This window comes from Pristiophorus japonicus, chromosome 10, assembly GCF_044704955.1.
Source record: "Pristiophorus japonicus isolate sPriJap1 chromosome 10, sPriJap1.hap1, whole genome shotgun sequence".
Classification (NCBI taxonomy): Eukaryota; Metazoa; Chordata; class Chondrichthyes; family Pristiophoridae; genus Pristiophorus; species Pristiophorus japonicus.
In genome coordinates this window covers 183,854,000-183,866,246 of record NC_091986.1, presented here as the reverse complement: position 1 = coordinate 183,866,246, position 12,247 = coordinate 183,854,000, and the positions used below count along the sequence as shown (strand labels likewise).

General features: G+C 43.8%; 1 protein-coding gene across 1 annotated transcript in view; it reads left to right on the top strand.

Moving 5' to 3' along the window:
• tpte (transmembrane phosphatase with tensin homology) overlaps positions 1-11,991 on the top strand; it is a 120,851-nt gene extending 108,860 nt beyond the window's left edge. Inside the window, exons 18-20 of the mRNA XM_070891331.1 lie at positions 10,523-10,618; positions 10,708-10,778; positions 11,817-11,991. Coding sequence (XP_070747432.1) covers positions 10,523-10,618; positions 10,708-10,778; positions 11,817-11,928 — 279 coding nt within the window. The 3' untranslated portion in view covers positions 11,929-11,991. The remainder of the gene's footprint in view (positions 1-10,522; positions 10,619-10,707; positions 10,779-11,816) is intronic.
• Positions 11,992-12,247: the final 256 nt, after the last annotated feature.

Here is a 12,247-nt window from a genome sequence, read left to right as displayed (position 1 = left end):
GCCGCTGCACCCATCTAGGCGATTGGCAACTATTGCATCCCTGTATGGTGTAAGAATAGAAAAGGGAAGGTGGCTCAACCGTGGTTAACAAGGGAAATTAGGGAAAGTGTTAAATCCAAGGAAGAGGCATATAAATTGGCCAGAAAAAGCAGCAAACCGGAGGACTGGGAGAAATTTAGAATTCAGCAGAGGAGGACTAAGGGTAGGTCCCTTGCAGTCAGAAATGGGGAACAAGGAAATGGTAGACAAATTGAACAAATACTTTGGTTCTGTCTTCAGTAAGGAAAACACAAATAACCTTCCGGAAATACTAGGGGACCAAGGGTCTAGCGAGAAGGGGGAACTGAGGGAAATCCTTATTAGTTAGGAAATGGTGTTCGGGAAATTGAAGGGACTGAAGGCCGATAAATCCCCGTCTGCATCCCAGAGTACGTGGCCCTAGAAATAGTAGATGTATTGGTGGTCATTTTCCAACATTCCATGGACTCTGGTTCAGTTCCTATGGACTGGAGGGTAGCTAATGTAACCCCACTTTTTTTTAAAAAAAAGAGCGAAAAGAGAGAATTATAGACTGGTTAGCCTGTTATCGGTGGTGGGGGATAATGCTGGAATAAATTATTAAAGATGTAATAACGCATTTGGAAAGCAGTGACAGGATCAGTCCAAGTCAGCATGGATTTATGAAAGGGAAATCATGCTTGACAAATCTTCTAGAATTTTTGAGGATGCATCTAGTAGAGTGGACAAGGGAGAACCAGTGGATGTGGTGTATTTGGACTTTCAAAAGGCTTTTGACAAGGTCCCACACAAGAGATTGGTATGCAAAATTAGGGCACATGGTATTGGGGATAATGTATTGATGTGGATAGAGAACTCTTTGGCAGACAGGAAGCAAAGAGTAGGAATAAACGGGTCCTTTTCAGAATGGCAGGCAGTGACTAGTAGGGTGCCGCAAGGTTCAGTGCTGGGACCCCAGCCCTTTACAATATACATTAATGATTTAGACAAAGGAATTGAATGTAATATCCAAGTTTGCAGATGACACTAAGTTGGGTGGCTGTGCGATGTGCGAGGAGGATGCAGGGGGACTTGGACAGGTTAGGTGAGTGGGCAAATGCATGGCAGATGTGGATAAGTGTGAGGTTATCCACTTTGGTGGCAAAAACAGGAAGGCAGATTGTGTGCAGTTTTGGTCTCCTAATCTGAGGAAGGGCGTTCTTGCTATTGAGGGAGTGCAGCGAAGGTTCACCAGACTGATTCCCGGGATGGCAGGACTGACCTATGAAGAAAGACTAGATTGACTAGGCTTAGATGCACTGGAATTTAGAAGAATGAGAGGGGATCTCATAGAAACATAGAAAATTCTGATGGGATTGGACAGGTTAGATGCAGGAAGAATGTTCCCGATGTTGGGGAAGTCCAGAACCAGGGGTCACAGTCAAAGGATAAGGGGTAAGCCATTTAGGACTGAGATGAGGAGAAACTTCTTCACTCAAAGAATTGTGAACCTGTGGAATTCTCTACCACAAAGTTGTTGAGGCCATTTCGTTTGATATATTCAAAAGGGAGTTAGATGTGGCTCTTACGGCTAAAGGGATCAAGGGGTATGGAGAGAAAGCAGGAATGAGGTACTGAAGTTGCATGATCAGCCATGATATTGAATGGTGGTGCTGGCTCGAAGGGCCAAATGGAGTACTCCACCTATTTTCTATGTTTTGTTCTATGCATCACATTCCTGACTTGAGCCTTGTAGATGCTTTGAGGGGTCAGATGGTCAGCCACTCATCTCACACTATCCAGCCTCTGCCTCACTGTTGTGGCCATTTGGTATTGATCTGGTGGATCAAGTTAAGTTTATAGAAACATATGATAAATAGTGATTTCCCCTCCCCCTCTAGGATGTTGATGGCAGATTTGGCAATGCTGATGCCATTGAAGGTCAGGGAAAGTGGTTGGGACTTTTCTTACTGGAAATGATCATTACCTCCCACATGTTGGCTCAAGCCTGGATGTTGTTGCAGGTTGGCATAGGCTACTGCATTATTGGAGTTGTAAGTAGAGTTGCACGCTACATGTAGAATATTCACCAAATATCCCTCACTTCTGCACTTATGATGGAGGGATGGTCATTAATAAACTGATAGTTGTTGGGCTGAGAATGTCCCCTGAAGAACTCTGCAATGCTATCCTGCTACAGGAATATAGGAACATAAGAACATGAGAATTAGGAACAGGAGTAGGCCATCTAGCCCCTCGAGCCTGCTCCGCCATTCAACAAAATCTTGGCTGATCTGGCCGTGGACTCAGCTCCACTTACCCGCCCGCTCCCCGTAACCCTTAATTCCCTTATTGGTTAAAAATCTATCTATCTGTGATTTGAATACATTCAATGAGCTAGCCTCAACTGCTTCCTTGGGCAGAGAATTCCACAGATTCACAACCCTCTGGGAGAAGAAATTCCTTCTCAACTCGGTTTTAAATTGGCTCTCCCGTATTTTGAGGCTGTGCCCCCTAGTTCTAGTCTCCCCGACCAGTGGAAACAACCTCTGCCTCTATCTTGTCTAACCCTTTCATTATTTTAAATGTTTCTATAAGATCACCCTCATCCTTCTGAACTCCAAGTAAAGATCCAGTCTACTCAATCTATCATCATAAGGTAACCCCCTCCCTAGTGAATCATCTCTGTACCCCCTCCAAAGCTAGTATATACTTCCTTAAGTAAGGTGACCAAAACTGCACGCAATACTCCAGGTGCGGCCTCACCAATACCCTATACATTTGCAGCAGGACCTCCCTGCTTTTGTACTCCATCCCTCTCGCAATGAAGGCCAACATTCCATTCGCCTTCCTGATTACCTGCTGCACCTGCAAACTAACTTTTTGGGATTCATGCACAAAGACCCCCAGGTCCCTCTGCGCTGCAGCATGTTGTAATTTCTCCCCATTCAAATAATAATCCCTTTTACTGTTTTTTTTTCTCCCAAGGTGGATGACCTCACATTTTCCGACATTGTATTCCATCTGCCAAACATTGGCCCGTTCGCTTAACCTATCTAAATCTCTTTGCAGCCTCTCTGACATTTACACAACGCTTTCCCACGAATCTTTGTCATCTGCAAATTTTGTTACACCACACTCTGTCCCCTCTTCCAGGTCATCTTTGTATATTGTAAACAGTTGTGGTCCCAGCACTGATCCCTGTGGCACACCACTAACCATGGATTTCCAATCTGAAAAGGACCCATTTCTCCCGACTCTCTGCTTTCTGTTAGCATGGATAGAGAATTGGCTGGCTAATACATTTCCTCTGACTCCGTGTACCTTTATCTTCTGCAGTAACCTTTTGTGTGGCACCTTATCGAATGCCTTTTGGAAATCTAAATATGCCACATCCATCGGTATACCTCTATCCACCATGCTCGTTATATCCTCAAATAATTCCAGTAAATTAGTTAAACATGATTTCCCCTTCATGAATCCATGTTGCGTCTGCTTGATTGCACTATTCCTATCTAGATGTCCCGCTATTTCTTCCTTAATGATAGCTTCAAGCATTTTCCCCACAACTATTCTACAGGAGTAGGCCATTGAGCCCCGTGAGCCTGTTCTGCCATTCAATGAGATCATGGCTGATCTGTGACCTAACTCCATATACCCACCTTTGCCCCATACCGCTTAATATCTTGATTTTAAATCTGAGATTTAACCAAAACAATTGATCTAGCATCAATTGTTTGTGGAAGAGTTCCAAACCTCTAGCACCATTTGTGTTTAGAAGTGTTTCCTAATTTCACTCCTGAAAGGACTGACATTAATTTTTAGACTATGCCCCCTGGTCTTAGAATCCTCAACCAGCAGAAATAGTTTCTCTCTCTACCCTATCTGTCCCTCTTAACATCTTAAACTTTGATCAGATCATCCCTTAACTGTCTTAAATTTTAGGGAATACAACCATAATTTATGTAGTTTCTTCTTGTGAATTAACCCTTGAAGTCTAGGTGGTATTCTGATAAACCTACACTGCACTCCCTCCAAGGCCAATCTATCCTTCCTAAGGTGTGATGCCCAGAACTGCTCACAGTACTCCAGGTGTGGTCTAACCAGGGTTTTGTATAGCTGCAGCATAACTTCCACCCCCTTGTATTCTAGTCCTCTGGATATAAAGGCCAGCATTCCATTAGTCTTTTTGATTATGTTCTGTACTACTTTTACATTTTAATCTACGCACCTGGTCCCCCAAGTCTCTTTGGACTTCCAATCTTTTTAGCTTTTCACAATTTAGAAAGTACCCTGTTCTATCCTTTTTAGAACCAAAGTGGATGACCTCACATTTGCCTACATTCAAATCCATTTGCCACAACTGCCCATTCACTTAATCTAGAAATATCTCATTGTAATGTTATGCTTTCATCTACACTGCCTACAATGCTGCCTATTTTTTTGTCATCGGTATATTTAGATAAATAACTTTCTATGCCATCATCTATAAGTTGTTAATAAACACTGAATAGTTGAGGCCCCAACAGAGATCCCTGCGGACACCACGAGTCACATCCTGCCAATTAGAGTACCTACCAATTCTCCCTATTCGCTGTCTCCTTGCCGCTAAGCCAATTTCCAAACCAGGTCAATAAATTGCCTTCAATTCTGTGGGTTTCTACCTTTGTTCACAGTCTCTTGTGTGGAAGCTTATCAAATGCCATCTGGAAGTTCATATAAATAACATCCATAGACATCCCTTCCTCCCATAGAAAAGAGAGGACGGGATAAATCAAGTAATTACAGGCCAGTTATTGGTGGGCAAATTATTGGAATCAATTCTGAGGGACAAAGACAGATTAATCAAGGACAGTCAGCATGAGCTGTGGCCTAACTAATGTTATATACAGTTCTGGTTACATTACAGGAAGAGGAAGTACAGAGGCGATTTGAAGATGTTGCCAGGACTGTAAAATTTTAGCTAGGAAAGATTGTCATATATGTAACCTTCATAACAACCCTGCATACACCTAAGAAATGCACACCTTGACCACGGGGGGTGAACTTGTGGGAGACACTCCTCACCTGGTCATCCAGGTCCCACACAGGGTCATCACTTCTTGGTCCGGAGAATAAAGATTCAGGTCACAGTGACCTTGTCTGCAGAATGTGCCTCGTGAATTTATAGTACTGTGTAAGGACATTACATTGGCGACGAGAAACGGGAATCAACGACTCACGAGAATGGCCACTGATAGCACAGAGGAACGTTGGTGAGGACTGGGACGATTTTGTTGAGGCTCCAGCAGATCTTTGTCATGAAGGACTGGCTGGGAGATGCAGCGGCTGACGAGCGAAGGGTGCATCTACTGACCAGCTGTGGACCTAAGACGTACGCACTGATGAAAGATCTCGCACCCGAGAAGCCAGCGGACAAAACCTTTGAAGAGCTCAGCAAGCTGATCGATGAGCACCTCAAACTGGCGAGCAGTATACACATGGCCCGACACCGATTCTATACACACAGACGTCGGGAAGGACAGAGCACACTGGACTTTGTTGCGGACCTTCAGCGCTTGGCCAGCCTCTAAGTTCACCGATGCCTGCATGGGGGAGATGTTAAGGGATTTCTTTATTGATGGCATTGGTCATGCCAGAATTTTCAGAAAGCTAATTGAGACCAATGACTTGACCTTGGAAGCGGCGGCGTTGATCACTCAGACCTTCATGGCGGGGGAGGAGGAAACCAAGATAATATACGGCGCAACTCTGCTTCTAACGTGGCGATGGATCAGGGAGTTAACATTGTAGACGCGACTCAGAACCCCGCAGGCAAGGGAAATTCGACACCACCCAGGCAGCAATAGACTCTAGAGTGGGTCCTCAACAGAGACAATGGCAGGTTGAATGGACATTTATGTCATCACGGTGGACAATGCGTCCCGGGATGGGGCCATTAACACCCATTAACACAGTGCTCAAGAGTAATCAAAGGGACAATCCGAGAGGAATGCCTGGTAACAGTCCTTTTGTTCACAACGATCTCAGCTCATGCTGGAGATGTGGGGACAGACATGCTGCAAAAACCTGTAGGTTTCAACAATTTCTCTGTAGAAATTGTAACTTCAGGGGACATTTAGCCAGAATGTGCAGGAAGCCTGCAGCGAGGCTAATTTACGAGGCAGATGAACCAGAAGAGGGGTCTGCAAGGCAGGTTGATGATGCTTGGGACAAAGCAATGGATGCGGGTTCATATGGCAAACATTCACAGCTCATATACCAAAACGCCACCTCTGATGATGTCCTATTAAACGGCATCCCGGTACGCATGGAGCTGGACACAGGGGCCAGCCAGTCACTTATGAGTGTCCAACAATTCAAGAAACTGGCCATTCAGAGCTAGCAGACCCAAGCTAGAACGCATTGACACGCAACTATGGACATACACCGAAGAGATCATCCCAGTGCAATGTTGGTGGTCACACATAATGGATCACAGAACCGGCTGTTACTCTGGATTGTCCCGGGAAATGGTCCCGTGCTTTTGGGGAGGAACTGGAAATGGTGGGGATGTGCACGCCATTTCATATGTGGAGCGAAGTTCATGCTCAGGTCCTACAGAAATTTGAGTCAATATTTCAACCTGGTGTTGGGACTTTCAAAGGTACCAAAGTAGTGGTATGCATCACCCCGGACGCCAGACCAATGCACCACAAAGCCAGAGCTGTGCCGTATGTGATGCGGGAGAAAATTGAATGAGTTGGACAGGTTGCTAAGAGAGGGCATGATTTCGCCCATTGAATTCAGCGACTGGGTAAGCCCCATCGTCCCTGTCCTAAAAATGGATGGCTTGGTTAGGATCTGTGGCGACTACAAGGCCACTATCAACCGAGTATCACAAGACCAATACCCGCTTCCGAGAGCGGAGGATCTCTGCCACGCTGGCAGGCGGCAAGCTGTTCACCAAGTTGGACCTCACTTCAGCCTACATGACCCAGGAACTGGCCGAAGAATCCAAGGTACTGACCACCACACACAACAGGTGTCTGTTTGGCATTCGATCAGCCGCTATCTTGCAAAGGAACATGGAAAGCCTGCTCAAATCCATCCCTGGAACAATCGTATTTCAGGACTACATCCTTTATCACGGGTCGAGACACCGAGGAACACCTCCACAACCTGGAGGAGGTGCTACGCCGACTGGACCGGGTAGGCCTGCGACTAAAGAAGTCCAAGTGTGTGTTTTTGGGCAGGAGGGTTGCCGCAGACGGGATCCAGCCTACCGAATCCAAAACTGAGGCGATTCGTCGTGCACCCAAGCCCGGCAACACATCGGAGTTGCGTTAATTTCTGGGATTCTTGAACTATTTTGGGAACTTTCTGCTGAAAAGCACATTGTTGGAGCCGCTACATGTGCTTGATGGTAATGTTGATGACTCTTTCGATTAATTTGATGATTTGGGAGGAGGCTGCAAGGGTGGCAAATGGACAGTTTAGATCTGTACTACTTTGTGAATAGGTCACACCTGGGCAATTTTTCCACATTGTTAGGTAGATGGTAGATAGTAGATACTGGATAAAATGAAATTTGACCTTAAGCTTGAGACATGAGATTGTTGCATGTAAAATGACGCACCTTGATCTTTTCATTCGACTCGCCATGCCCTCCACCCATCTCCCCCCCCCCCCCCCCCCCCCGCCCCCCAAAATTTCAAAATGAATGTAAAACATCAGATAATTTTTGGCCTGAACTAATAGTGTTTTATTAAAGAATGAATCAGATGAATGTAACCAACATCAGACAAACATGACAAACACATACTTGACACCATTGCTTCCAAACAATAAATCATCTGAAATCTTTGTGTTTTCACTAACTTTTGAACATAAATCTGTGGTGAAGGTTTGAGAAAAGAATCTCCATAAGCCCACAATTCTTAGTGGCACAGCAAATTAAGAAACTGAAGAATGTGGACCATCGGCCTGCTTGTGTCTTGATGTCCAAGCCACCGTAAGGGAAGATAAAATAATGATAATTGATCACTGAATTACTTCCTGCAGTGCTGAAAAGGAAGTCTTTTAACCAGCACTGAACCTGGCCAAACAAGACTTTACTTGGATTTGAGGTCCCAGATGGTTCTGCCTCATTACCCTAAACAATCCCTTTTAAACAGGATATGCTTTAATTTGTCATTGAACATGCAATGCTCCCAAAAAGATGTACATTCTTTGCGTGTACCATGTTCCCCATAGGGGTATATAGAGTGCTTTGCCTGCTTCAACTGAGACAAAGAAGGAACTATTGACGATCCTGGCAGCCATGGTTTCTAACGTGGACATTCTAGTACCTAGACCACTTTACAAATTCAGTTTTAGAATTTATGAATTTAAATTCTATGATGCTTTGCTGCAAGGATGTGATGAAAAACTGGAAGAAATGTTATGCGTGCACATTCTAGCCAGATGAGTGTAGTATTGGTAAAGGGCTAGGTGCAGTCAAATGCAGTTGATACACAACAGCAGAGAGGGAATGGTGTTTACTCTAAATTAAGAGTAAAAGGGAAAATTATTCTATGAATAAATATCCCAATCTGCAGCATATTAATTGTATTTAATTTAAATGAGGATTTTTAGTCCTGGGATCCAAGCTGTGGGATCATATAGTTTCAAAATAATTCTACGCTCCATGAATATAAAATGTCCCATAATTTGAAATGGTATTTTCATTCAGAAAATACAAAATAAAAATGACTGGGGGTTGTAGGGCTATTTTCCTGAGGCTGGGATTGGGGCACAATGAAGCAGAGTAAGGTGGGGTTGAGAGGAAGGAGAGAAGAGAGAAATGTCCAGTTTCTCTGATGTTCCTCATCTTGAGCACCAGATCTTCACATGTTGATTTGGGGATTTAGGTTATAGCTTTTCTTGGAAAAAAAAATTGACCAGAGATATTGGGGGTGGGGGTGGTACCATCTGCAAGGTGGGACTTCCTGTGCCAGGCACAGAAGTCCTGCCCCGACAGCTAATTTGGGCCTACCGCCCCCGAGAGGAAGTTGAGCGCAAATTCTCGTGCTCCATTTCCCCTCTTGGTTGGGTCTGGGGTGCTGACCTCGGGGAATTTTCCAGCGCTATGCGTAGAGGCGCGTAGCACTGGCGGGAACATGGGGCCCTTCCCTTCCATTAAAGGTGAGGGCACTCTGTGGACTCTGCATTGGGGAGGCAGGGCCACCACTGGAGAGCGGGGTGCGTGACAGCAGCCCCACACAGAATGAAGAGGGCAAGGTCGCGACATGGAAGTCAGCCATTTTTTTTTAAGTCAGCGCCACACCTCCCTTTTTTAATTTTCACCCTGAAGCCTGGTATGTGACCTGCAAAGCTGGCGCGGACATTGCCCATGGCACCCTCATGGGACGCTACCCAATTTTCGCTCCAGGATGAAAATGGGTTGCTGTGCACGATGTCGTCATCGCTGGCGCAGCATCCCAGGGCGCTACCCGTAGGATGGGGCACTACCAGTTAGCCCCGCCGCTAAACTCCCGCGGAATTTCACGGGAGTCGGTAGCAGCGTCCATCCCAGGCGAAAAGTTGTTTGCGCCCCATTAGCACCCAATGGGAGGCACAAAAGACCCGAATTTCTTCCCCTTTGTGTCCAAAATATATTGTATGCAAACTGTTGCAGGAAATGGTAAAGGTTCAGTGGAATGGGAATAAATAAGTACAATGGAAACGGGGATAGCAACAAAACAAGAAGCTGAGGGAAGACAAAAACTGACTGTCAAAGTAGAATGTGCAGGATCATGTTTGTTTCAGCAGCACTAGCCCAGGGAATGGGAAAAATGGGCTGTTGCAGGGTTGGGATGAGCAGGCAGAAATACCTACTTGCAAGAGACCTTCCTTGGTGGGGAGGGGTCTAGTTGAGGGGGGACACAAGTATGGAGGAAGAGAGAAAGTTGGGGTGAGAAAAGAATTCTCTAAGGAGGTGGAGAGAGGAGACTTCTCGTTCCACTGCATGTGGGAGGCATACTATGTGTATTGAGTGACGCAGGATATCTTGGATTTGAATTTCTGCAGGAGTTTTCCTGAATGGCTTTTGTAACTTTGGTGGAAACTGCATTGAAACCATGGAGAAATTATATAAATGCCATTTATGCATGGATCTTCTGCTAAAGTATTCTAGTTTCATGAACCAAATAGCTTTTCATATTTCCTCACCAGTTTTTCTTTAGTTGAACTAAAATGTTTCTCGTGTTCTTTATCGTTTGCTGTGTGCCATCACTGATTCCACTATTTAATTTCTGTATCCCCTCCCTATCTGACATTTCTGTTGCTTGCTCATCTCCTAACCCTGTTCTATAACCATATATTGAAGCTTTATTAAACTTCATGTTTTACATCATGAAAGCCAACTATCCCAAATTGTAACTTCACTTTTCAGTGTTTAGCACCATTTATATTGTATCTCCAAATTATGAACACATTTCATAACTTTTTCCAGATACCCACATATATATATATATATATATATATAATTTTTTTTTTTGTACAGCTGTTTTTTGATGCTGGGAGTAACTCTGCGATAATTAGCTTGGAGAATGGTCCTGAAGTGAGCGGTGATGTTAAAGTCAGATTTGAGTCTAATGGGGTAAGTTTGTTTTATTTTTAAAAATCATACAAAAGTAAACACTTTTTAAAAAGGCTTGCAAAATCTCTCATTTTCTTTCTCCTATCCAGGGCCTTCCTAAAGGTTATGATGACTGTCCATTCTACTTCTGGTTCAACACATCTTTCATTGTAAATAATAGGTACAGTCGAATTATAGTTGGTTAAGGATAGTTTTACGGATAGGTTAAAGAGGGCAGAAGGAGACACGAGCTAACCACTGCATCTCATTGGGTCTAATGGGTGGAGGTTTATGGTTAGTTGTGCATCCCATTTATCATTTCTGAACCTACTTTACCAGATTTCAGACTTGATGTTTCAACCCCTTACTGATGATTATGCTGTTTGGATAGGCATTTGCACTCCCCAACAGTTCTCTACTGCCACCAGTTTAAAAAGACGACCGGAAGGTCTTTCTCTCATCTTCAGGAAGACCTGCATTGTCTGCTGAAGTTCTGGATCACCCTAAAATCTAGCAACATTTGTTAATTGTCAACTTGATACAATTGTGCTGGCCAATAGGATCTGGTATCTTCCAATTTGTGAAACAGGGGAGGAATAAGGAAATTGGCATCTTGGTACATTCTTTGAGGGAGGAAGCTTTGCAAATACTTTTTTTTAAAATTGTTATTACGGCCTTCATAACCTGCCCCTTCGCATACTAGAGATAGCCTGGAGCTGGATTGGATAACTGCTGCCACTATATTCTAATCCAAATTTCACACGTTGAAAACTTGTGTAGCATTACATTACAATATCAGTCAGAGATAACCTTAGCAAAATGACCATCATAAACTGTGCAGTATTCTGTTCTGTTGACCTTAGTCTCTCGGTTTGAATGAATTTAAGATTACTGTATATTAAAACTGAAGTGCATTGTCTTGTTCTGCTTGACTGTTCCATTGCCTGTCTTATTTGCAAGTGGGGAATTTGTAAAACTTCAGATTCCTTTTTGCAAATTTAAATGTACATCTGTCACAATTGCTATCAGAATTTACTACTTCTGGATTGCATTTTTACATATTACCGAAAAAGTGCCAAAAAGCATTGTCTCAAGTAAGACAGCAATTAAACCCTGGAGTTGATCTGCAGTCAATTAGTATTTTTTGCAGTTATGAGTTCTACAGGTGGCTTTGACATAACTGCTACATAATCAGTTCTTTTTTTTTTAATTTGTCTAGGCTCTACTTGTCTAGGGATGAACTTGACAATCCACACAAGCCAAAAACCTGGAAAATCTACAGTGAAAAATTTGCAGTGGAGGTGAATTTTGATGATCCTGATTCCAGTTAATCTAATACCACCTCAGGAACAGAATGGGTATAGAATGATTCCAGGCAGTTTGTAATGTAAATATTGTATTGGGAGTCTGGTACTGCCTTCAACAGGGGGTGGGAAATATTGTGGGAATTTCTACTTGCTGCAAGATATTCATGTTTAAAAACGTCAGACTTTTGTAACTTGAAGGAAAATCTGTTGGAAAGTTGTCAAATAGTCATTGTTCTGGTGCTGCAGGCTACCCCTCCTCTTCACCTCAACCCTTTTCCAGCGAGTTGCCAGTGTTGTATTTACCTCATCAGAAAGAGGGGTGATTATCAGTTTTCCCAGGACT